This window comes from Alternaria burnsii, assembly GCF_013036055.1.
Source record: "Alternaria burnsii strain CBS107.38 chromosome Unknown 730, whole genome shotgun sequence".
Lineage (NCBI taxonomy): Eukaryota > Fungi > Ascomycota > Dothideomycetes > Pleosporales > Pleosporaceae > Alternaria > Alternaria burnsii.
Genome location: NW_024066110.1, coordinates 1,737,196 through 1,761,482, shown reverse-complemented (window position 1 = coordinate 1,761,482; position 24,287 = coordinate 1,737,196). Strand labels below are relative to the sequence as shown.

The 24,287-nt window shown below is 50.2% G+C and overlaps 10 protein-coding genes across 10 annotated transcripts; 5 read left to right on the top strand and 5 right to left on the bottom strand.

The window, feature by feature from the left end:
* Positions 1-310: 310 nt before the first annotated feature.
* On the top strand, positions 311-3,623 carry GT037_004012 (gtp-binding protein ypt52; the record flags this gene model as incomplete). Its single annotated transcript, XM_038929059.1, has 4 exons — positions 311-388; positions 438-501; positions 590-1,125; positions 2,781-3,623. The coding sequence occupies 4 exons, from the start codon at positions 311-313 to the stop codon at positions 3,621-3,623; spliced, it is 1,521 nt and encodes a 506-aa protein (XP_038788766.1).
* A 366-nt stretch (positions 3,624-3,989) lies between these two features.
* GT037_004011 (glycosyltransferase family 2 protein) lies at positions 3,990-6,718 on the bottom strand (the record flags this gene model as incomplete). Its single annotated transcript, XM_038929058.1, has 3 exons — positions 3,990-4,697; positions 4,750-5,647; positions 5,700-6,718. 3 exons carry the CDS (start codon positions 6,716-6,718, stop codon positions 3,990-3,992), a joined length of 2,625 nt encoding a protein of 874 aa, XP_038788765.1.
* Positions 6,719-8,377: 1,659 nt separating this feature from the next.
* Positions 8,378-8,958, top strand: GT037_004010 (uncharacterized protein; the record flags this gene model as incomplete). The annotated part of the gene is made up of 3 exons (XM_038929057.1): positions 8,378-8,555; positions 8,656-8,882; positions 8,944-8,958. The coding sequence occupies 3 exons, from the start codon at positions 8,378-8,380 to the stop codon at positions 8,956-8,958; spliced, it is 420 nt and encodes a 139-aa protein (XP_038788764.1).
* A 2,463-nt stretch (positions 8,959-11,421) lies between these two features.
* Positions 11,422-11,712, bottom strand: GT037_004009 (uncharacterized protein; the record flags this gene model as incomplete). Its single annotated transcript, XM_038929056.1, has 1 exon — positions 11,422-11,712. A coding segment is annotated over one exon (291 nt), but the record flags the coding sequence as incomplete, so codon positions are not given.
* An 866-nt stretch (positions 11,713-12,578) lies between these two features.
* GT037_004008 (uncharacterized protein) lies at positions 12,579-13,703 on the bottom strand (the record flags this gene model as incomplete). Its single annotated transcript, XM_038929055.1, has 1 exon — positions 12,579-13,703. One exon carries the CDS (start codon positions 13,701-13,703, stop codon positions 12,579-12,581), a length of 1,125 nt encoding a protein of 374 aa, XP_038788762.1.
* Positions 13,704-14,215: 512 nt separating this feature from the next.
* GT037_004007 (uncharacterized protein) lies at positions 14,216-14,768 on the bottom strand (the record flags this gene model as incomplete). The annotated part of the gene is made up of 3 exons (XM_038929054.1): positions 14,216-14,437; positions 14,495-14,610; positions 14,660-14,768. 3 exons carry the CDS (start codon positions 14,766-14,768, stop codon positions 14,216-14,218), a joined length of 447 nt encoding a protein of 148 aa, XP_038788761.1.
* A 504-nt stretch (positions 14,769-15,272) lies between these two features.
* On the top strand, positions 15,273-16,354 carry GT037_004006 (uncharacterized protein; the record flags this gene model as incomplete). Its single annotated transcript, XM_038929053.1, has 2 exons — positions 15,273-15,974; positions 16,022-16,354. The coding sequence occupies 2 exons, from the start codon at positions 15,273-15,275 to the stop codon at positions 16,352-16,354; spliced, it is 1,035 nt and encodes a 344-aa protein (XP_038788760.1).
* Positions 16,355-17,416: 1,062 nt separating this feature from the next.
* GT037_004005 (carbonic anhydrase) lies at positions 17,417-18,183 on the top strand (the record flags this gene model as incomplete). Its single annotated transcript, XM_038929052.1, has 2 exons — positions 17,417-17,579; positions 17,651-18,183. 2 exons carry the CDS (start codon positions 17,417-17,419, stop codon positions 18,181-18,183), a joined length of 696 nt encoding a protein of 231 aa, XP_038788759.1.
* A 538-nt stretch (positions 18,184-18,721) lies between these two features.
* GT037_004004 (uncharacterized protein) lies at positions 18,722-21,167 on the bottom strand (the record flags this gene model as incomplete). The annotated part of the gene is made up of 4 exons (XM_038929051.1): positions 18,722-18,960; positions 19,009-19,524; positions 19,613-19,829; positions 20,568-21,167. 4 exons carry the CDS (start codon positions 21,165-21,167, stop codon positions 18,722-18,724), a joined length of 1,572 nt encoding a protein of 523 aa, XP_038788758.1.
* Positions 21,168-22,175: 1,008 nt separating this feature from the next.
* GT037_004003 (uncharacterized protein) lies at positions 22,176-23,887 on the top strand (the record flags this gene model as incomplete). Its single annotated transcript, XM_038929050.1, has 3 exons — positions 22,176-22,191; positions 22,257-22,776; positions 22,864-23,887. 3 exons carry the CDS (start codon positions 22,176-22,178, stop codon positions 23,885-23,887), a joined length of 1,560 nt encoding a protein of 519 aa, XP_038788757.1.
* Between the last annotated feature and the right edge of the window lie 400 nt (positions 23,888-24,287).

The following is a 24,287-nucleotide window of genomic DNA, read 5'->3' as shown; positions in this document are numbered from 1 at the left end:
AAAGCAACTGTTTTCCTTTTGATGCCTTGGGAACGAGTGCTGGTGGAAGCACAATGTCGGTATGTAAGACAACAGAGGTAGGATGTATCGGAATGCTTTTGGATGCCAAAGGCGTTCCGATCTTAGTAATCTGGTCACGTGCACGTGTTCGTCACTGCTCTCAGCCATGTACAAACCATCTGCCTGCAGCATCGCAACCGCACCATCACATCGTAAACAAAAGTCGCGCGTTACTTTGTACATCTGAGGAACCTCATCTGCCACCACATACCCTGCAAAACCCGAATCACATCCCTCGCACGACTTCGCCATGGCGGACGCTTCCGCGCAACCCAAGCCCAGCAGCAGCGTCAAGCTCGTGCTGCTAGGAGAAGCAGCTGTCGGAAAGGTATGGAGAATTGGAAGATAGTTGCGACTACCAGCTAACCATCTTCTAGTCTTCTCTCGTTATGCGCTTCGTCAACAACGACTTCCAAGAGAACAAGGAGCCTACTATCGGAGGTACGTACACAGCCACGCCAGACGATATCAATCCAGCAACCACCCACTTAATATCTCGCCAAGTTAATACTAACAAGCCGCTCAATAGCCGCATTCCTGACGCAGAAATGCAACCTACCAACCCGAACCATCAAGTTTGAGATCTGGGATACCGCAGGCCAAGAACGCTTCGCCTCGCTCGCGCCCATGTACTACCGCAACGCCCAAGCCGCCCTCGTCGTCTACGACATCACAAAGCCCTCTTCTCTCACAAAAGCCCAGCATTGGGTCGCCGAACTGCACCGTCAAGCCTCCCCAGGCATCGTTATCGCACTCGTAGGAAACAAGTTCGATTTGGCCACCGCCGCCGAAGAAGAGAACGCCGAAGACGCAGATGCTACCCCCGCAGCTGAGGGCGAAGAGGAGCCAACAGAAGACGGAGTCAGCTCGAGGAGAGTACCAAGTAAGACTGCAAAGGCATACGCAGATGAGGAGAGCTTGTTGTTCTTCGAGACTAGTGCGAAGACAGGGCATAACGTTGCCGAGGTATTTACTGCTATCGCAAATGCCATTCCGGAGACGAGCTTGAAGGGCCCTCGTGGTGTTGGGGGACAAACAAACTTGAACAGGCAGGAGGAGGCGCGTGTAAATCTAGGCAGTGCGCGGACGGAGGGTCCCAAAGAGGGTTGCGCATGCTGATGAGTTGCATACAGGGTACGTCGTGGTGTATGTATGTGGCCATACTCTATGCGATGCAGGAGCTCGATAGCTACGACGGTATGCAGCCCCTACTGATGAGTTCAACTCAGGGTTATCAATATTAGGCGTTGGATGGAACGATGAAGTTGTACATTGTCGTCAATACCATTGCTTCTACACTACGTGAGTCATTTGTTATGCTACAAGAAGCGTACCGGACAGTTTCCTATACGAGGTCAGTCGTACTCTCTTCTTGTCGGCCTCAACCTAGAGCAAGAAGCAGTCGTCAAGCAAACAGTCTACCATATAGTCTCTCACCCATGCTGCAAATACCGAGTCTGAATATAAGACTCGCTTGGTTCAACTACGATAGGATAAATCTCTCTGTCCAGGACGTCCATTTCGGGTTGGCCTACCTTGAACGATTACCCAAGAGCCTGCAAAAGGTCACTTTCCATGTCGATGAACAAGTTTTCTGCCGCTTTTACAGACGTAAAACTAGCATTCTACAGACAGAGCAATTTGTCAAAGGCGAACTGAGGCGTATCGGAATGACTTTTGTGAGCGATCCTGGAGCGTTATCTATGGAGTCGATGTTATGTAGTGCTCATGGACTGGAAGCAGAGCCATGCTCAATTACCTCCGATCACCAGTTCATGTGAATCCTCACGGTGACCGCTGCTGCTTACGGACGGGCGAATAACTTTGAAATCCAGTAAGGATTATACGGCAAGATATGCAGTTGGCAGCAGCGTCCTGTCTCTTTCCAAGAGAGGCTTCAAGTATCCTAGCTCAATAGGAATAGGAGACTGATTAGCATGGCCATCGCCTTAGTTTCTCATGGCTTGCCAGATACATGCTTCTTACTGCACGGTGTATTTGTTTAGGGTGTTTTCAAATGCTAGACGTGGTTGAGACTAGGTATTTCCTTCAGTACCAGTAGCACAAATAACCTCGAGCCAATGTGACCGAAGTTGTAGATCATTTACAGTAGATTAATGCCAAGAGACAAGATTGGAGGTAAATGTTGAGCCCATGGTTATCGATTCTGATCGGACGCAGGTGCGTTCATGTTGTTGATGAACTTAGCGCATCCAATCACTGCGGGGTCACCACGCAAAAGTTGGTCCTCGCACTAACGTTCTGCGCCTACTTTACCAATCCATCATCCCCAAGGCTGCCATCTTTGACTCATTGGGCATCACTTCGACTCAGAACTCCACAGATACTCCTCTAAAGCTTTGAAATCCTGTTCAAAGATTTCCTTTCCCAAAAATTTCGCGACTATTCACTAGATCGCTCAAAGATATGGCAAGAGGTGGTCGAGGCGGCGGTAGTCGCAATCCAGCCAACCAACCGAGAGAAGTGCAGGTCTCGAGGAAAGTTAGTTGGTTATTGAGACATGGTGCGGGTCAGGAGGGCTTGAAGTTGGGAAAGGGTGGTTATGTTAATGTCCAGGAAGCGGTAAGTCTGTTCCCAATCAACGCCCGGCGACGTTGGATATATGCTTAACATAAAGACATGACTTATCATATACATCAAGGTTTCGAATGATTTTATGAGTTCATGGCTTAAACCACACGACGAGCTAACGTTTTCAGCTAAACACCAAAACTCTGAAGAGCTTAAAAGTCACATTTCCTGAACTGCGCAACATAGTCGCCAATAACGACAAACAACGCTACTCCATGATTCCAGCATCCTCACTCGACCAAGAGATACGTGGAACCACAGAGCTATCTCAAGAGCAACCAAACTCAGAATCATTGGAAACTGTACCAGAATCAGACGACCCAGCCGACTACCTGATACGCGCGAACCAAGGCCACTCCATCAAAGTCGATTCAGAAGGCCTTCTCGTCCCCATTACCCAAGAAGCAGGCAATGTTCCCGAAACCGTTGTTCACGGCACCGACGAGCGCGCCTGGAATCTCATCCTAAAGAGCGGCGGTCTGCGGCGCATGGGACGGAACCACATTCACTTCGCATCTGGTCTCCCGGCAGGTTTCAAAGCACTTGACTCTTCCACTGATCCTACTGCCGAAGAAAAAGAGTCTGCGCCAGTCATCTCAGGTATGCGCAAGAACTCGTCGATTCTGATTTATATCGATATCAACGCTGCTCTTACTGCCGGCATCAAGTTTTTCGTCTCGGACAACGGTGTTATACTCACCGAGGGTAATGAGCAAGGCTTCCTTTCGTATGAATTCTTCAAGCGCGTCGAAAGTAGGAAGAAGGATGGTGGTGTACTGATGAGTGATGGGAAGTTACCTGAAGGCGTGATTGTGGATATTGAAGAGTGGGAGAAAGAGGTTGGTGATGTGCAGAAGGGGAAGCGGGGTGGCAGGGGTAATAGAGGTGGTAGAGGTAGAGGACGGGGCGGAGGCGCAAGTGGCCAAAAGAGTGGGATGAATGACGCAGGAATTGCGGCGGCTGATGCTTAAGAAATTATGAGGGTGTTGTAGAAGGTGATATGAGCACCAGTTGTTGCCGCAATCAACAATCAACAACAGAATATGGACTCCTCGCTGGCATGTCGAGTACAAGCCGCCATCCGTGCTGATTTGTGGATCCATAAGTGATTTATGACACAGGGTCCGCTGGATGAGGTCAGTTCCTGTGATAGTAGTTAATACCAGTGGATATCGCTTCTGGAAATCCTTCGCACAGACTTGGAGAGTATTTGAACTTGAATTATGGTTGATTTCTTCGGCCGTTAAAGAGATTATAGTATGCGCGAGAGGTATATAACAGAATGCCGCCCAGTAGACCGAAACTCCAATGTAGACCCAGATAAAAGGAAAAGAAACCTAGAAAACGTTCTTGCGTTGTGACTTTTGACTCCAGCCACTCAAACGGCTGGTTCTCTTGTTCTGCTTCTCCACATCGATGTTCGCATCCTGTGCTACATCAAAGTAATCCTTTGCAGTAATACCCTCATTCTCCAGCAGAGGGCTACTTGGCCTTGTCTGGCTGACATGATGAGTGGGGGCGTGGTGAAGACCAGGAGAGTGGACATCCTCAGGTTCGGTAACGATCGCATAGGAAGCACTTCCAACATCGATGGCATCAGGGGACAAGGGCCTACCCTCGTCACCCTCGTCCATGCTGGCGCGGGACCGTGTGCCAATAGTGCGCACAGTCATTCGTCGACCAAGACCGCACTCCGGGCCAGCCTTCTCTTCCTCAAGGCGAATGACAACCTCGACAGCCTTGTCATCTTCAATGACCTTGGGGTGACGCTTGGCGAAGTATTTGGCGTACTTGTACAGCGACCAGTAGCAGCTTGCGACATTGATAAAGGTCAAGACGATCTTGTACGGTAGGTAGTAGATGTACATGAGCTGCCAGCCAACGCGCTCGTTCTTGCGGCGGAGGTGCACTTCGTTGAAGATGATGACGTTGATGAGGTACATAACGATTGTGGCGGCGAGAAGGTAACCGCAGAACGAGGGGCGGACATAGAACGAGATAGGTAGGATGAAAGGTGTGAGAAGGTAGAGCAGAGTTTCGTAGACCTAGTGTGTTGTTAGTATGTTGGATGAGCGAAATAGACTGCGGATTGCTTACCTCTTGGAAGACGAAGATCTTTGCACCAATTTCCCACCAACCGAGCTTCCAGCTACCAAGAATGTATGCCATGTTGTACCACATGCCGTTGACGAAGAAGAAGTTCCAACGCTTGAAACGTTGCGAGAAAATGGTCATCTCGCCGAAACCACCACGGGAACCACCGCCAGAAATAAAAACAGCGGTAGGTGTTTCGGTTTCAACAAAGACTTGCGAGCACATCTTGATGCGACATCCGAGCTTGCGGGCTACATGACCAAAGAACCAGTCTTCGGACACACTGAAGCCGGGGTGTTCGTGAAAGGTCTTGACAAGTAGCTCACGGTCCCAGAGGGAAATAGCTCCGTGTGGGAAGGTGGCGGAGCCGACCTTACCGGCAAACTCACGCTGAATACCACTGAGCTTGTACTCGAGATCCTGAGCTTGTTGGCAGAGGTTTCCCTTTGTAGAGTTTGGCCCGACGGATTTGATGGTGTAGCCAATGCACATAACCTTGCCATTCAAGCGCTCAGTGACGACAGGGAAGTTGTCAGGCAGCGCACAGTCATCGTCAATGAGCAAAACGTTCTTGAAATTCTTCGCAGCATAACAACCAACAAATTGAGCAACGATCTTCGATCCGATTGGCGACCAGATATGATTCACGCCGTAAGGACGGCAGACCTCTTCCGTATTGTCGAGTGGCGTCGGGCTGTTTCCGTTGGCGATGACGAATATGTTCGATGGAGGGAAGATCTTCAGGGCAGCTTCGAGTGTGTTGGCAATGAGTCCAGCGGACTTGTAGCACGGGATCATGAGGCAGCAATCGTCAACGTTGGAATGGAATTTGGTCTCTGTAGAGAAGTCGGCGGGAGGTGGATCCTTCTCGAAAAGGATGAGTAAAGGAGCGAACGCATAACTAAGGTATGTTAGTCACTGGAAAAATGGCGAGGATGCTCTGGCAAACTTACAATAGTGCGACTCCAAGCACGATACCGAAACCACCAGCGATAACGAACTTGGTGGATACAACCCAGTAAAGCCACCACACAGCACCTTTCCATAGAGGAATTCCGATTAAGACAAAATAGACGAAGAGTATCAGGAAAGCATAGATGGTGTACTCAAAGGTGATTTGCACCCACTTCTTTCGTTGAATCTCTGCTCCCTTCTTCTTCGCCTTCTGGTAGGTGTCAAACATCTCACTCCTTTTGAAGTAGGATGCATTGGTCATGCTCCGCTTGAGAGCGTCGGGTACCATACCATCTACAACAGACTGTAGAGTGTTCTTTCGGGGGCGACCCGCGTGATGTGCGGCTTCAGGCTCCTGAGGCAAGGAATCTGTAGAGTTTCGGACCGAGTTGTTTTCAGTCGCAAAAGGGTTGTCTCTGCTGCTTCTGACTGAGTTGGGTTTCGTCGCGAAGGGGTCGTCATTGGACCATTTTGACTTTGTAGACGCGGTAGGAACTCTATTGAGTGAACTTGGTGATGGTGCACGACTTCCTCGAGGGCTCAGAGCTAGAACATCGGTTGACCCAGGGATGTAGGAAAGGGTCCGGAAGGGTCTTAGGTTCTCCTCAGTTGGTGATGGTAGTGCCCCGCTCTGTTGCGAGTTTCTCTTTGCACCACTGTTGCTGAACCAGGAGAACCGGTTACTCCTCCTTCGTTCGCCATGCGTTTCTGTGCGTTCAAGGTTGGTAGAGCGTTGAGTACCGTTCCGTTGTAGACCGCCAGAGTCTTGTGTGGGACGACGACGGATGCTTCCAATTCGTTCAGAGTCGAGGAAAGGGTTCTCCGCTTGTGGTTCCCAGGCTCCTGTATGTGTAGTATGCGTGTTGTCGCGTTTTGATCCAAGAGTACCCGTGGCCCGAAGCAGATGTGCTGGAACGGTAACATCCTGAGTGGGGATGATCTCACTGGAACGTCGACGATGGTCTGCCATGTAGTGTGTCTCGTGAGTGCCGGAAGGAAGACCAGAAGGAGAAGTCATGATGGGCGGTTGTTAACCCGAATGAGGGAGACTCCTGGGGTAGTTATGTGTGTAAAATACTGGACAGGGTGTACCCCATTAATACTCGGGAGCCAGTCTCCAGACCTGGTAGGACTTCTCTCTAGCCGGATAGTCGGACAGCCACATCGAGCGATCCGACTATGAAATCTCCTATGTGCCATTATCGGATCCACCTAGTAGTCTGTGGGTACACCCCCGGGTGTCGATCATCATGGAGTGCGACATGCACGTGTAGGAAGCATGTTGAGTATTGCGCCACAGACGTGGTCTATAGTGACGTCTAGGTCGAAGGCTAGATCTGGAAACTTCCCACGCCACTGAATCGCAACGGAGCTTCAGATACTAGTTCCCGTCGAGATTTAGCTCCAGGAATGATTTGCGTTTTCACCCTGTTCGGAGGACGGCGTCCAGAGTCTGAGGTGGTAGATCTTTGGTTGTGTTGCATCACTACGGCGTTTGGCGATATGAGCTGAAGAGTTGTCCAGAGCCCATGGCCCCTTAGGCATCTAGAAGCAAGATATTCGCATTCGTATATGTGTTGCCAAACGTGCAGTCTGAAATCTATTAGCTAGTTTTCATAGCGTTACCCTTGCAAGTCTCTTCACGTACTTGCATGGGCACAGAGCAACTGACAGATTGGACCTCTGCCACCATCGCTGACAGATCCACAGTCCGTGTGATGCCAGCGCCTGAGCTATTTCAGTGGGTACCACTACTCTGAACGGTCACTAAACGGGTCTTGGGCTTGACAAGTATCTCCGGAGTAGTTCGAGACGTAGCCTGAGGCTGTGGCTGAGAACTACCAAGTGGACAGGGTTCCGACTTCTGATGTACATCGAGTCATCATAACTCGCATCAAGAAACAGTTGTAATCTCGATACCGCTGTCCCGCGCAAAGACATCATAGGCGTTGTGATCTACGGTAGTTGCGATCGAAGTTCAAACCTCAGATTCTAAGTCGGACGCATGCATCCTGAATCTGTCCGGAAGCAGCGTCCGAAGAGATTTTTCATCTCGTTTTCGGTGAGTTGGACTCCTTTGGGTCCACGGTATTAACCGTGATGACAACACATCCATGCCTCGGTGAAAGCTTCGCTGCGCTTGCGCAGGTACTCCGGGTGTTGTTGAGGCCGCGACCGTGGCCGAGGACAAAGTAGGCGAGAAGACATGGTAACCTTGCAGAACGATCTCAAGGGTGCTTTACTATTACGCAACTGCGCGGGACTTCGCGCTGGAAGTCGGCGTCTCTTTTGAACGGTTGGCGCTACTATAGTGTAAGACGTCGGTGCCGCTCGGGTACCTAAGCCTGAAGGTGTTCAAGGCTGACGCTGTTATGATGACAGTAACCCTTGCCAAGGCGATGATGAAGTCAGTTACACAAGATTTCTATCATGAACTTTGAAGCTGGTAAACTGACGTGAGTCGCACGAATGAGTGTATGTGGAGAACAACTGGATGTCGAAGTTGGAAATTGCAGAACGCCGTTCCCGCCCGGCCCGCCGCCGGGAGGCGCTTGTCATTCGTTACGTCAGGCACGCAATACGAGGTTTAGAAAGCAAGCCTTCGCTGGACGTTTGACGAGCCGCAACAATAGACACCCTCAATCTATGATCCCACACATCACTAATCGAACACGAAATGACTTCCTACGTGTCTCAATACCCGCCGGCTGTTGAGTTTGACCCTGCATACAAGAAATTCTTCGAGGATTTCTACGCTACGTCCGATACGGCTGAAGCGCATGAGAAATACGTCGATTACTTCACTAAGGATGCGACGCTCGTCATGGCCTCGAAGAGGGTAGCGGGCCGAGAAGGTTTGTCTCAGTTGCTTTTTCCATCCAGTCCTGAGGTTCAATCTGCGCCTTGACGTTTCAATCCCCTTATACCCTTTGCGAGGCTGATTCTTGGCTGCAGAGATTCTGTCCATGCGCAAAGCCATGTGGGAAAAGATTTCTAGCAGGGCGCACAAGCCACTCCAGATATTTCCGTTCGGTCCGAACGCAGACGAGGTGATGCTATATGGAACGGTCAAGTACGGCTTCAAAGCAGGGGGTGAGTCTAGCAAAGACTGGGCTGCAAGGGCGCACCTAGTCAAAGAAAAAGATGGCAAAGTGAAGATGGATTTTTATCAAGTCTACTTGGTGCGACACCCAGCACTCGTCCGCGTTCGTGTATGCGGATTGAAGCTAACATTCGTCTTAGGACACCGGAGCTTAGACCGAGCCCGTAGATCTTATGTAGATCTAATGCCAACTATAGGGGCTTCTACGGCATCTATAGTGTTGGAAACATTCGTCATACCGGAGGCCCCATACTTTGTGAAAACTGTCTCGGTGCTTACAGTGGTACGCACCTAAATGGTGCAAAGTCCAAGGGGCGCCTCATCTCTGAACATGAGGCTATGCAAGTACCGGGTCCACGATGCTCTGAAACACTCGTTGTGGAACTGCACGAACTCTACTTTGGAGTAGTGAGTCGAACTGTAGATTGACGTGTAGGACTAATCCTTTCCGCTCGGATGTGACGGCTGTCATGGGATGGACGACTCATCCTTGTAGCTCATTGGGAACTGTCATATAACCCAAGAGTCCTACGTGTGACTGTCGTGAGTCCCTTGTGGTTGTCCCGTTCTCAGTTCATCTTAGCGACATCATGCAAACATCTCGATCGCCATCGTTAGCTAGGGTCCAAGGAGGATAAACATTGCTTTTCCTTCAACGTGGCGTTTTCTCCGCGATATTCCAGTTCTTCGCTGCAGGAACTGTCCTAGGGTCTTTGTCACGGAGTTTAAAAAGTTGTTTTTCCTCTTCAGCTCCCGATTTCCAGCGAAGTGGTCTAGACGCGGAGACAAGCCTCCGTCACGTCTACGTAAACGTGGTTCAGAAGGATTGGGACCGATGTTGTGTCGGCGTCGCAGCGGCATGCCGGACCATATGCTACCAATGCTGCCAGGTACGCGGGTTAACGGGTTCTGCTGCGCCAGCGCTATACGATGGCCTCAAAGATTCCAGCGCGAGGCGCAAGCAGGGTACGTGGCCACCTCGTTTGGCGCATCCAGGCCTCGTATACTTCTTCCAACGCCGCAAACTTGATCCAGGCTGTGTCTGTAACGACAGGTTTGCGAACCCCGCAACGCCGCCGAAGTGGATTGACCCCATCTCAGCCGTCGTATACTGAAATACAAATCGCCCGATTGTCCAATCGAGGGTGCCCAGGTGATTTCCTTTGGCTACGCGGCCTACATGATGATTGCTGCAACGCAGAGTGACTTCAAATTGATCAGTGTCCCAAAACCGCAACGCAAGGGAGGTGATGTAATACGAATTCTTGCATCACCTGTACCAACCGTCCCATCCCTCACCAATGTCTTCGCGATCGAGTGGTGACCCTGCTGACGTGATATTTTGGGGATGGCATCATTGATCGTGCTGGTCGGGTCGCTAAAAGTATAGGGTCCGCGGGCGTCTTGGGCCCGAAGTTCCCCCAGCAGCAGCAGCAGCAGCAGCAGCAGCAGCAAGGGATATTGTCAGGGAACACTGATGTAAGCGACGTAATACGCGATGTATATGGGCAATAAGGAAGGGCAGGTCAAGCGCATTCGTTCAAACTGCCGAGCATTGAATTCCAACCATGATGTGTGGATTTGCAGATTTTTGAAGTTGGGGTTGTCGGATGAATGTTCAGATCCCACGGCCATGTGCGGCCACCAACATTAGCCCCGCACGACCGGAAAGATGATTCTTGAAGAGCACATTGCTTGAAAGATGTGACGCTTTAGGATATATGTTAATTGTTTTATCGTCCTTCCATCAACAGGCTCAAAACCAGCCCGGCTAGCTCAATCGGTAGAGCGTGAGACTCTTAGTCTTTCACGGTCTAATAGACACGATTACTCAGTAAATCTCAAGGTTGTGGGTTCGACCCCCACGTCGGGCTTGAGAAGCTTTCGTTTTTGTTGTCGCGTTGTACATGTGTATGGGGTGGTCGTCTTGGTGGTGGATGATGGATGAAGGGTTTTGGCAGTGCCCTGCTTACCACGGTCGCATGTCTCGCCTAATGACATTCCCGAATCTACATTATTTTCACAGTCAACGGCTTCTCAGTTATCCCACAGCCCAGGGTTGTCGTATTGCATGATATTTTTTGTGTCCACGCCGGGATCTTAGCCTTGGATCCTATGTCCACCAGAGATGTGCCAACAACTCACTATACAGCGCACAGTTTTTGCTAAGCAGATAGCTATAAATGGCACCATTACTTCGAAAATTGGTCCTTCGAAATCTGCATAAGATTGTCCCTCTCCAAAACCCCGGCGCCATCTTACAAACCTGAACTACGAAAAGTCTGGCTTTATTCAATATGATCTAGAAAACAACTCTTCCTTCACCAAACCGAAGTACTATATATATTTCCAAAGGCGTCTTTGCAGCCTGCACAATCGCACTGGTCTGTTACGACTGAAAAGAACAAATCGAAAAATGTTAGAACACACCTACACAACCAATCTCATCATTAATCCCTTTGAACACCAATATCACACGAAAGCCAAACATCAGTGAGTACGTCGGCACCTTCGTAGAACACCTTGTAAGCCTCGAATATATACACACCAAAGCCTCATCATCCCATCACCCTATGACCTGTTTCCCTCATTGTTCTCATTCCGCTCTCCACCACCACTTATGGTAAACAACTCCTATCATCCTTCTCGCCCACCAGCACAGGAATCGTCAACATTTCACCTGCAAGTATCAGATTTGGATCCTGAATTGCATTCGCCTTGGCGATATCGCAGATGCCCACTCCATTCGCGGCAGCAATGATTTCAAGCGTATCACCCGGGTTAATAGTAACTTGTTTTCCTGTCCCTGCATCTGCGGAGGTAGATGGGGTTGCTGGTGAAGGAGCCGATGCTGAAGCTGGAGCGGATGAAGCGGGTGGGGATGCCGAGCTGATCGAGGTTGGTAAAGCGATTAATATGTGGGTTTTCAGTTGATGTATGGTACTAGAGTAGGACCTGCCAGAGTGATCAACGATTTGATGTATTATACTCCTCCTCACTCTTGAATAATGATCAATTCTTGTGAAGCTGTCAGATGCTTACCGGAAACGCGCATGGTATATGTAGACCCTCCACAGCCTCAGGCAGGAAACATTCATGTTCGGAAACGTGGACGAACGCGTTGTTCATCGACGCGGCACTTTCTTCCAGAACGATGGAATGCCTGCCTTCCGTCAATGCTAGAGTCCTGACATTTCGCTGAAGTGGTCTTGTCTGAACGTTTTCTGTCACAGGTCGTTCGTGCTTGGCTGTCATTGTTTCAAAAACCAGGTCGTCTTCGATCCTATGGTGGCCTTTGTGTTTATTCACTGGCACAGTACAGCAAGTTACTGGGACGTTGGTGATTTCGTGTACTGCATCGGCAAAAGGCATCCATTGCAAGGTCGATGCTGTGAAGACCAATGTGTGATGATACGTGACAGCCGCGTTGACTATGCGGACATGTGCTAATAAGTGAAGCGAGGTGCGAAGATCTGACATGTAACAGCTGTCAATTGTCAGAAGAAGCGGCAAGCCACGCATAGCAAGACGTTGTTGGGTATCTGGCGCTGGTATAAAATCGTATCGGAACGAGGAGAGTGAAGGAGCGAAATTGTATGTGTATGTTCTGCAATTAGAATATGCTATAAGGCTAAGATACTGTACAGCGCAAGGACGAAACTACGCTCGCTAAGATGATGTGATAAACAAACGCTGGCCAAGTGACTCTGAATGAGGTCATTTACTTACAACAAAAAGATTAAAGGGTGATAATCTGAACACAAAAAATAGACCTTCAAGCGCCCAGCGCAATAAGCCTGCTCTTGATATCCGTGGGCCTCATCATCTGGTTGATGACGACACTAGAGATACTGCCCATACTGACGACCGACACGTATCCTGGGGCAACTTCGCTTGCTAAAACTTCCACACACTTCATCGCCTCTTCCTTTGAGATTGGAGATCGAATAGAGCCCTGTATCGCCTGCAAAAGGGTGGTTGTCGAGAACGAAACGCGCGATCCGGGTCTGTTCGCGCAGAGTAGAGAGAGCACACCAATGACTTCTGGAGTGCGCTGGAGTGCTGCTTTTCTCTGAAGTTCAGCGGGTGTTGGTGCTGCGGGGCCAGCCTTTGCAGCCTCCTGCTTGGCAAGAATACGGTCGAGGAGGTTGGTTTTGCGAACGGCAGCAAAATCAGTAATCTTGGGCTGAGCGGGTTGGGCTTGCTGGTTCTGTCCCAAGGAAGTCTCGTTCTCCTTTCCGATGGTGGACCTTGTCTTCTTTAGCGCACGACCTTGCTGTACGCTCTCCTTGAACTCCCGCAACCTCTTGCGTCCCTTCTCTTGTGCTGGTGCAAGCGCGGTGAGCGACTCGCATGTGGTGACTTGGGCGAGAGGAAGCTGGCTAAGGAACTTGGACACGGAGGTGTCATCGAGGAATGTGTCCATGCATGCTTGCTTGATGTCGACCTTCTTCGGGCGTCCGCGTCCGCGCTTGGGCACCGCAATTGGCCGGGCCATCATCATCTGCGACGTGCACCATTGCGACCACAACGTGTCTAATCCTTCCTTGAACATTTCTTGCAGCCCTTGTTCATTCACATGTGTCATGCCATTCATCATGGGACTGTTGTCCTTGATTTCAATGCAGATTTTGCCGCGGCCGTAGTCGGATAGGTAGTAAGGGTTGTTGGTGCCGGAGGGACCGTGATCGAGAATACCAAGGAGGAGTCGAATGTCATCGTACGTGACCTTGCGTTGCCGCCAGACTAAAGTGGTCGATGCAATCAAGTCTCGAAGATCGGCAGGTGTCGAAGTGCCATTGTGGGCATAATGCAGCGACAGCGCCGTTAGGAATGATGAGTGTAGTGCGAGAAGGTTGACAAGCTCGGCCGGGAGCTGACCGGGAGCAATAGGCGACATTGTTGTTGAAGATGTTTCTGATTGATACAAGGACGAGATATCTGGAACAATATCGATAAGTGATGTGTCGTGTGGGTGAGAGGGTGAGGTTCAAAGGAGTGTTTATGAGCCGAGGGGGGTGCAAAACAGGGAAGGGAAGGCACGTCCGACGCGCTTTACGCTTCTGCGCGTTCGCGTCGCGTTTTCGCCCCACTTAACTGAAACTCGAGCGTGTCGTTGCCCCACGCATCCGCTATGTCCCCACCACTCATTACGCTTTCGTCATCTCGACATCTCTCTGCGAAATTTGTCCACCCACAAACAACGACTTCGCGCCTTGTCACGATGCCGTCCAAGCTTCGCACGCTAACGACAGAGACGTGACTTGTAAGAGAGCGAACATGAGTATCATATCTTATTGAGATAAAAAGCCCTGCGCCTATATACTCCGATGCCATGCAAGACTTTCGACAACAAGCTTCGGCTCATCTTGTTACATTATCATTACATTACTGGTCCTGTACACTTCGAGCTTACTTTCCACCAAACAGTCCGCCGAACCATGACGACGTCTTCGCGGCCTTGTCCTCGACAACGGCATCGAACTTGTTGGCAGCAGCGTTGACCTGCTTGCCTGCTGCGTGTAGCTCACGCTCGGCGCGGGCCTTTGCCTCTTCATACTGCTTCTTCGCATCGGCGCTGTAGGCGTCAAACTTTTGCTCGGCCTTCTTTGCTTCCGCCTTGGCTTGGTCGGCCTAACCATGGTCAGTATACTGCCACAAGTAACATGGATGGAATCGCATTGAACATACGTATTGCTGTGCGCTGGCGCGGACTGCCTCGTAGCCCTCCTCGCCGGCCTTCTTTGCTTCCTTGTCCTGGCCAGGGTAATCGCCTCTTAGCTTGCGTGCAGCAGTCGCAGCATCGTCTGCAGCTGTTAGTTGATAAGCCAGGCAGTCGACCTCTCCAGGACTTACGCTCAGCCTTCTTCTCGGCAAGCTTCGGGTCACCTCCAGCATTGTAGAGGTAGTAGGTCACGCCACCAAGAGCAGCGACACCACCGTATGTAGCGAAACGACGAGACATTGTTGATGGGATGGGGGGTTTGTGGTGTTGGTTGGTTGGACTTGAAGAATGATCAAGCTATGTAAAAAGCGAATTGAAGATGAAGAAAGCAGAGTTGTGCGAGAGAGGGGAACCTTGGAAGGCGTCTTTCTAACAAGCGCATGTGTGACGTAATGGCAGACAGCTGAAGCACGGGCTTTTCGCTGCCGTGCGAACCAGATCGCCAAACTAGCTGACTCTACGATGAATGACAGGCCGGATCCACATCACACACACTCGTTGTTCTTGCTTCTATACACTAATTGTAATCTCGTTGTAGCATTAATCTTATTTGTATAGTTGTCGCATTGCGGTCGCGTCGTCCAAGCGTGTAGTCCTCTGTGCGCACCCCTTAACAGCCACCCTCCAGCGACTGCCGACCACCTGTGCAGCGTGCCGCGCCTGCCTAACCACGACCTCATGTATCTACGATAGCCACGGCGTTCGCCTCTTGCTTTCCTTGATTCTTACACCACGCTCGGCAGCATGGCGGACCAAACGATAAGCCTCGTCGACCACACGTCCAACGGCGACAACACGCCTACTACGGCTGCACAACCTGAACAGCCATCGACCTCATCAGACTCGCACATCGATATCCTCTATGAGAACCAGCGCGGTTGGTTCATATTCGGCATACCGCTATTCTCGAACAAGGCGCTGTGGAACCTACGAATCGACCCTGCGCCCTGGCAGGATGCCAAGTTCAGGCCATCTGCCGTCAATATCACAAATGCACAAGTTCCAGATCCAAGTTGGGTATGGGACTGGAAGAGCTGGTATGTCGACATGAGTCTGGATGTCGATGAAGAGGGTTGGCAGTACAGTCTGCTGTTCAAAGGCTCAGCCTGGCACGGCAACCACCCTTGGTTCCACAGCTTCGTTCGGCGGCGACGCTGGCTACGGAGACGGGTGAAGCAGAGGCTACCACCCAAGACCAAGGAGAACGCAAAGGAACGCATGTTTGGCGAAACCTTCAGCATCGGCACTACATTGGTCAGGTCGACGACCTTTGGTACCAACAGCGGCTTGCTAGACAGTGCTCAGACAAGTCTGGACGAGGAAATCAGGGATATTGCCACACTCATGAGGAAATTGAAGAAAGCTGCTATCGACCGAGAGAAGATAATTTACATACACAAATTCATCGACGATGGGGGCGAGGAACTGCACTACCTTGCAGGACAGGTATGCATATGGCATCCCTATACCTCCAACATAACTAACATGCCCAGATGCCGTCCATCATGTCGATGCTTATCTTCCAGAATTCCCGTCGCCAACTCCTCTCCACACTTATGGACCGCTTCGAAGCCGCTAAAGACCACCGTGAACAGCACAAGAAAGACTCGAAGCCGGAAGGGGAAGCCGAAGAACGCAGGATCAATAACCTACTCAAGGCCATCGAGGCAGCTGATAACGAGTGCAAGAAGCTCGAGTACTGGAGCGACATCAAGAATCTTACCGAGGAGGGCAAAGCGGGTAATGCGACAGATCCCAGTATGGGATGGGATGAGGAGAAGTGGCAGGGTCTTGATGCTAGCGGCGCCAAGCATCCCGAGACTTGAAATTTGAAATGTCACGAAGGTTTGGATGCATGCATATATTGGAGTTTATCGGAGCTTATCGGAGTCTGTTGAGGACGTGGTTCTCTCAAGGTCAGCATATCGGGCCAGTTGGAACGACTAAACGTTGCCCGTATTGCATCGAAATTACTATACATGTTGTAATCCGCAACAGCAGTTGGAGCATTTACTGATGTTGTATTATCCTCTTACGTTTCTCACTCTTATCGGTCCTCTGATATCCTCCAAGCTCTCCACGTCCACCACTTGGCTCTTCTGCATCACTTCGACTTGTCCTGCTTCTCTCCTCTCCCACATTATCTGTCGTATATGACCCATGGTGTCCCTCCACTCTGACGCATCTAGTGTACGCAGCTCCTCTGTTGATAACGCGCGGGCAATCTCGGAGGGGCAGATCGTCTTTGGCCAAGGCCTTGTGCTCAATAGACGGTCGGCATGGCGCGATATGATGGACCTCTTGGCGTCGTCAAGAAGCATTGTGTTGTGTGTCCGACTGACAGCCGCCGTTTAGCACCCAACAGGCTCAATGCAACAGACAATTCTTGGGCTTTGGTGAGATATTAATGAGGCTGTAGTCTCGATGTTTTACTCAGATGTCTCTGCTAGACCCATCGTCTGCCGATCTGCAACCAGGGTCCTTGATCCTTTAGCCAATCCTTTGACGTCAGAGCGCCCAATCGGCGCGCAGGAGAAGCAAAATAATTCGAGCATTATCCGTTTCGCGTCCCCTCTCTCCTAGAACCGAAACTGCCCGCAGCATTGTCATTGGCGTTTTACCTCTTTTGCACCATCTTTTTTTCTTGTTGTCCTGTCATGCCGCACCGGTTACCCCACGCTCTCCGAGAGCTAGTCGCAGCGGGGCAGCTCTCCTTCGCTCCCGCAGCTCGACTCTTATCAAGCTCAACGCCGCTACAGCGTACTTCTCTTTCACTTAACCGGACTTCGTTGCGATTCTGTTCTACTGGACCAGCATCATCACCGCTTTTGCAAACAGCCACAGCACAACAGCCAATTAGCGCCAAAAGACACTTTTCGTGGCCCAGAATGACTGGAAAGGAAGAGCCCAAGGAAGTGCGCAAGTACCTCCAGCAGAGTCATGACCGTATCTTTGAGAACAACAAGAAATGGGCCGATGAGATGAGGAAGAGGAACCCCTCCTTCTTCAGCAACTTGACTGCCGGACAGGCCCCCGAGTATCTGTGGATTGGTGAGTTCTACACGGCTATACTGGAATGACTCAATCCATCATAGACGTAGTTGCTAATCCATCACCTACAGGCTGCTCTGACTCCCGCATCCCCGCCGAAGCCATCACCGGTCTCGAGCCAGGCGAGATGTTCATCCACCGTAACATCGCCAACCTCGTAAACAACATCGACCTAAATGTCATGTCCGTCGTAAACTACGCCGTGCGCCACCTCAAGGTCAAGCACATTGTCGTCTGCGGCCACTACGGCTGCGGCGGTGTCAAGGCCGCCATGACACCAAAGGACATGGGTCTCCTGAACCCATGGCTGCGAAACATCCGCGACGTCTACCGGTTGCACCAAAAGGAGCTCGACGACGTTGTCGCCAATGGTGGCTCCGAGGACGACAAGTACAACAAGCTTGTTGAGCTCAATGTCTATGAGCAGTGCCGAAATGTTATCAAGACGGCGGCTGTGCAGCAGTGTTGGGCGGAGAATGAGTTCCCTGTTGTACACGGCTGGGTCTTTGGATTCGAGGATGGACTACTGAAGGATCTCAAGTTTGATCATGAGGGGCAGCTTAAGGAGATTCAGAAGATTTACGATTTGACAAAGGATATGTAGATAGGGATAGGTGGGGTGTATGAGTAGCGGTTATGGCATTTAGCAAGGTGTTGACGGTGTTGAGATGGATGCAGATGAGGACGTATGATTTAGGTTGGTAGACTTGACGTCTCCGGATATATGGAGTTGACGATAGCATCGTATCCAATGAAGTATGTACCTCAATACCACAATCATGAACTTACAAACACCAGTGACATTTTATATAACCCCTAGTCTGTAGTACGTAGCATGCGCATTCCCGTAAACAACGCATGCACGTTCATTTCGATCAACCAAAAAGGAAAAGGGAGAGGAAAAAGAGAAAAGAGATTGGACATGCCATGATTTGCACATGGATCCCTCACACGACCCACACAGGTGCCCGCAGCCTGTTACTCCTGTGCTCACGCATCGACCTCGGTAGATCGCAGAACCGGTGCTGGTGGTAAGTTCACGCAGCATCCCCGATTGGTGGCCATTGGGTGCGAGTGCCTTACCATTAGGCTACACGTCCTAGCAATTTCGTAGTGACTAAGTGTAGATTATTGAGACATATCTACTCGGGTTTTCGGGAGGCGGTTGTTTGAATCAGAGGGGTGTTTTTACCCATCGCGGTTGCTATGTTGAGAGCAAACATGGCAATCGCTGTCACACCGCTATCTTCTTCATCGCCATTGAAGGCTTCCGGTACGATGTCACCAACATACCAGGACGTGCAACTCGCGAGTGCAGCAGCCATGAGTAGTGCATCGAAGATGTATATCGGCCATTCGTGTGTCAAGAGATATCCCTGGTCTGCTTTCGGTCAGTTGAAATTAACCGAAAGGCAAGGAATACACTCACCACCCGTGACGTACTCAGCAGCGCGGAATATGTTTCGTACTGTTACCAGTCCACTAACAATGTACAGTGTGACCATGTACTCCTGCCAGTTCAACATCTCAACTGTTCCAACTTCCAACCTCTCAGCCTTCCTGGCTCTGAGGTGGAAAATAGTGGCAACAACCAAGAAGAACCCAAACACGATGAGCTGTACGACCAAACCAGCAAGTATGGTGTACTTGCTCAGATTCTTTGTCGACTGCGAAGCATCAGTCTTCACCAGAAAACTAGCGCCTGCCGCTTGCGCCAAAAAACACAATATATCGCCACCGAGAAAGATCTTTGTCAGCCACGTCGGCCTGATGATGGAGGCTTTGTTGTGTCCCGATGCGAGGATCAGGCGGCCAATGAACATGTAGATTGTTGCTGTAAAGAGTATGGGTGCGAGCAGGACGAGCATGGTTTGGACGATGTACGCGTTCTTTGAGGAGGGGTGCGAGTGGCCGTATGCACGGGCTGCGTAGCCTAAAGACTCAACTTGGGAGGTGTCAGTCAAGTTTCTGTAATTGTTGACAATAGATTGTGTGTTCTCATCTGGGCTATTGGAAAAGGAGGAGCAACTTACAGACGGCGCCGATGACGAGGGGCACAGCGAACCATGTCTTGGTCTTGAACAACTTTACCCAGTGTATCAAAAGTAGGACTGAAAAAATCACTCCACTGACGATGGCCGCGGGCTCTGAAGGGAGGTATGGGTAGAGAGATGGAACGCTGTCTACCATTGTGGTCGTAGATAATGCTTGAGATTTAGGGGAGTGTGTGAGGAATACCGTGAAGGGAAGCTGGTGAGGTGTTCAATGAGGAGTAAGAATGGCTCGTAGAGAATTCAGAATTATGGATGACGAATGTGAAACTTATGCATGTATGATCTGCTATACTATGTGGGACGAGCAAATTGTTTTATATACATTATGAGCCAAAGACTATAGAGTATAATGAGAATTATACGGAGATGTTGAGGCTTAGACCAGACCTGATTATGAGTGCATTCAAACCATGAGTGGTTGAGTAGATTAGCGTGTCAAACAAGGTTTTAAAGTTATATATATATATATATATATATATATATGTGTGTGTGTGTGTGTGTGTGTGTGTGTGTGCCAAGGCTGTATGCCCCTGAGGCTGGAGTAGGATGTAGGACGTCGATGGGAACGGATAAACGAGAACGAATCAGGCTATCTCATTCTCATTTTCATCTGTGCCCGCTTCATGAGATAGTAGGTGAGAAGAATCCATGTTCATTAATCCATTGGACGCCTTCTAGCCTGTAGTATTGTACATCTTCGCTTTTACAATTTATGTTTCTTTACTTGCTCATAACACCATTGCATGATCTCGTTCCAGCGGCTGTCGCAGCCATTGAGCTGGGAAGACAGTTCCTCCACAATTCTTCGGCCAGCATACTTTGACCACCATATATCCTCCAGAATGCAACTAAGTGCACCCCAACATGCCAATATTATCAAAGCTGCGGTTTCTCCCAGATTAGCCTTTTGAAAGAAAACAGGCTCCACCATCACCAACCAAGAGATGACCGAACGCCCGTTGTTATCAGCGTATGACTTCTCCAGCTTCTCCAGTATACTATGGAAGAATGGCGTCGCACTATCGTCAAGATCCATATTTGCTAGTATAGCATCGGTCAACTCTCGCATCTTGTTCGCCGAGAACCCACTGTCATCTTCGATTCTTAGTACAGTAGGACTGTCGAGGATTCGTTTAAGTTTGCTGTTATCAGCCCAGACGCGATGTTCAATGATCATGTTATTCAAGCATAGCATGTACTCCCTGATGCGCATCATTATTCCGGCTATTGGTTCCAACTGCTCACGTGGAGTCGCGGGTGTCAGAGAGGCCACCAGTGCGGTTACTGCGTGGAGAGCAGTCATAAGGCAAACAGGATCGAGGTTCTCTTCCGATAGTTTAACGAGCGACTTTGTTTCGTTGAACTCGGCTATGCTCTGGTTCTGGTAGTGGAGAGCGGCCGCAAGATGCTCATGTGAACTGCTGGCCTCTGTTGCTTTGCTCGCGCTGTGCAGGGACGTAAATGCGAGGACGATGTCCATTAGGTAAGTGTGTTTCATAGCCTCCGCGACTACATAGTCGCGAAAGACCTCCATGTTGCGAGGACCAGAAGTACGATATGTGACTGTAGACCATTGGTGCATGAGTTGCATTTCTCTCATTCGAGTGGCATTGTAAGTGACCAGTCGTGAGGAAGGGCTCCGGTATGCGTTATGCAGTGGACACAACGAGTATGTGCTCGATAGAGGTAACGATAATGCTGATGATGACCTTGCCGTGATTGAGGGTGTCTTTGCCAAATTCCTAGATCCGGCAGTCGCAAAAGTTGGCTTTTGATAGATGCATGCATCTTGTCGTTGAGCACAAGCCCCACATATTGGTGTAGCTTCGTCACATTTGACGCGCCGTCGCTTGCACGTGTCGCATCCAGCCTTGGACTTCCTATGGTATCGCTTGATTGGCTGTCCGGCAGGCTCTCGAAGTCCGCGCATGATGCACCTCTATCGTTTGATGAAGTTGCATTTGCAAACGTGCAGGGCGTGAAGTTGTTCGTGAGTGGAGTAGTATGGTTTAGACCTCGAAATGTGCGACGGGGGTCAGACTTGGTTGCGCCAAAAGCCCAATTCGATAAAGTGACGCTAAGTATGCCGATCAAGAGGCTAAAGGTACTCGTTTACTCGTTCACCGGTCTAGCACCGGAATCCAAGACCTCCATGTTCCATGCCGACTGTAGCGAAGTTGACGTGTCCAATCCGGACGATCCAAGGGTATTGATCAATATGTCGCTTGACCGTCCTCGACAAGAGAAACAAATAGCTTCCTGCATCACTATCCGCTGATTATCTGTTGCCTTGTTCTCTCGTTTGTTCGTTTGCTCGTTTACCTTGATGTATCATCGTACCTGTTACGCCGACAATACAACCTAAGAGAGAAAGATATGACGTCGGAGAACCGAGACATTTTGCAAATCACCGGAACATATTGTCGTATAAAAGATGCTGTTGCAGCCATCACCTACAGCTGTGTGCATATCAGAGCGAGTTATCCCTTGTATCGAGCACCGAACGCGTCTTTAGCACCGAGTCGATCTCCTCTTGTACACAATGTATTCAGCTTTAGGTATGTCAAATCCAATTGCCTGGCCGTAATCTATCGGGCTTTATCTCAGCTTCTGACAGCATCAGCGACGCGCGCATTGGCTTGTTCAAGCCTCCAACAGCCCTATATCCCTGGCACTGCAGTTACAAACTTCACAGCCGAGCTCAAGACGCAATGGACGCCGGCAGGCTCGCCAATCCCAGCCGAACAACTTGTGCCGCTTCTTGGTTTCTCATCTTATAACATCTCCTACTGTCGTGTGGAGATGACCTATAACCACCCGGGTCAGAACGATACGATCAACCTTCAAGTATGGCTGCCGGAAGAATGGAACGGACGCTTCCAAGGTGTAGGAGGCGGTGGTTGGCGCGCTGGTGTTTTTGACCAGCTCTTGCTTCCAGCCATCATTGATGGCTATGCAGCAGCTTCCACTGATGGTGGCCATAATGCGACTGAAGTCACCGCTACTCCCTGGGCGCTCCGATCTCCGGGCAATGTTGATCTGGCTGCTCTGCAGAATTTCGGCTCTATCACTTTGAATGAGCTTTCTATATTTGGAAAGATGATTACAGAGAGCTTCTATGAGAAGGCTCCCACTTACTCCTAGTATGTATGACCCTACCATTTCAATTGAAGAAGCTGCCGGTAGTTCGTTCCATTTTGAAAGCGAGCAGTGGTTGACTTTCTACATAGTTGGTTAGGATGTTCTCAAGGCGGTAGACAGGGCATGATGTTGGCCCAACGCTATCCAGAAGCATTCGATGGTATCCTAGCTGCAGCTCCTGCATTGAACATCAACCCCCTTTTCGCAAGCTTGTTTCATGCTCAAGCCGTCATGAATACCCTGGGAGAATACCCCCCTAATTGCGAATTTGAAGCAATTACGGCCGCAGCAATTGCCGCTTGCGATGCCTTGGACGGCTTCGAAGATTCCATCATATCCATTCCAGAGTTGTGTTCTTTTGACCCGTTCACCGTCGTCGGTCAGCCCGTCGACTGCAGTAACAACAGCTCCGACATGATCTCTGAAGCAGCAGCAACCGTTGCAAACGCTGCCTGGTACGGTGTCTCCAACAAGCAGGGACAGAGGATTTACCCAGGATACTCTCTAGATGCACCTTTGAAGGCAACGGTGGATACGGCCTGCCGCAGTTCGGGTAACTGCTCAATCTCCCCCTGGGCACTTGGCGCACAGTTCTATCAACTTTTCGTCGAGAAGAACACAACTTTCGACGTTTCCACGATCACTGCAGAAGTACTACCTGACTACATGTATGCCGGCTATCAGCAATGGGAATCTTTCATAGGCACCAACGATGCAGACCTTACAGCTTTCAAGGAAGCAGGCGGGAAGTTGCTCAGCTGGCACGGTATCGCAGACGACCTGATTCCTTTTGGTGGCTCAACGCGATACTATAACCGTGTAGCCGCGTTAGATGACGACGTGGACCATTACTACAAGCTCTTCGTTGCACCAGGTGTCTATCATTGCGAGGGTGGTCCCGGGGCGCAACCCATACAGTTCGGATTACAACAACTTGTCTCATGGGTGGAGAATGGTACCTCCCCAGACACCATACCAGCAATTGGAAAACACCCGGTCAATGGAACAGTGCTGTCAAGGGATCTCTGCCCTTACCCGCTGGTGTCCGTTTATCAGGGCGGTGCTGTATCTGATGCATCCTCTTATCGCTGTGTCGATGTGAACAATGCGTAGAGGTTGTGCAAATTTCCGCATGTTACAGGGTCGTGTAGAGGTGGGCAAGCTGGAAGCCTCATGTAAGAAAGCCAAGCACACATTTTTGTGTGCACTACGGCGTGTCCCATTGTCGTATATACTGTCAAATAGTTGCTACAGGATTTCAATGGTTGTGCCTCAATGCAAGCTCTTCAAATCGCAATTTTGGTAAAGTTCACAAAGTACCTGCGTTTGAAAGAATGTACACCGTGGATGTTGCGCTCTCTTAGCACGCGTCCGCTGGTACTGGCTCGATGGGGATATCCAAAATGGACGCGCGCAGCATATTCGACATCCGCACCTAATGTACACCCAAAAGTAGGTTCATTCCGGAGTTGCATGTCGAGGGTAGAGAGGCTGGATGTGAGTGGATGTGCGC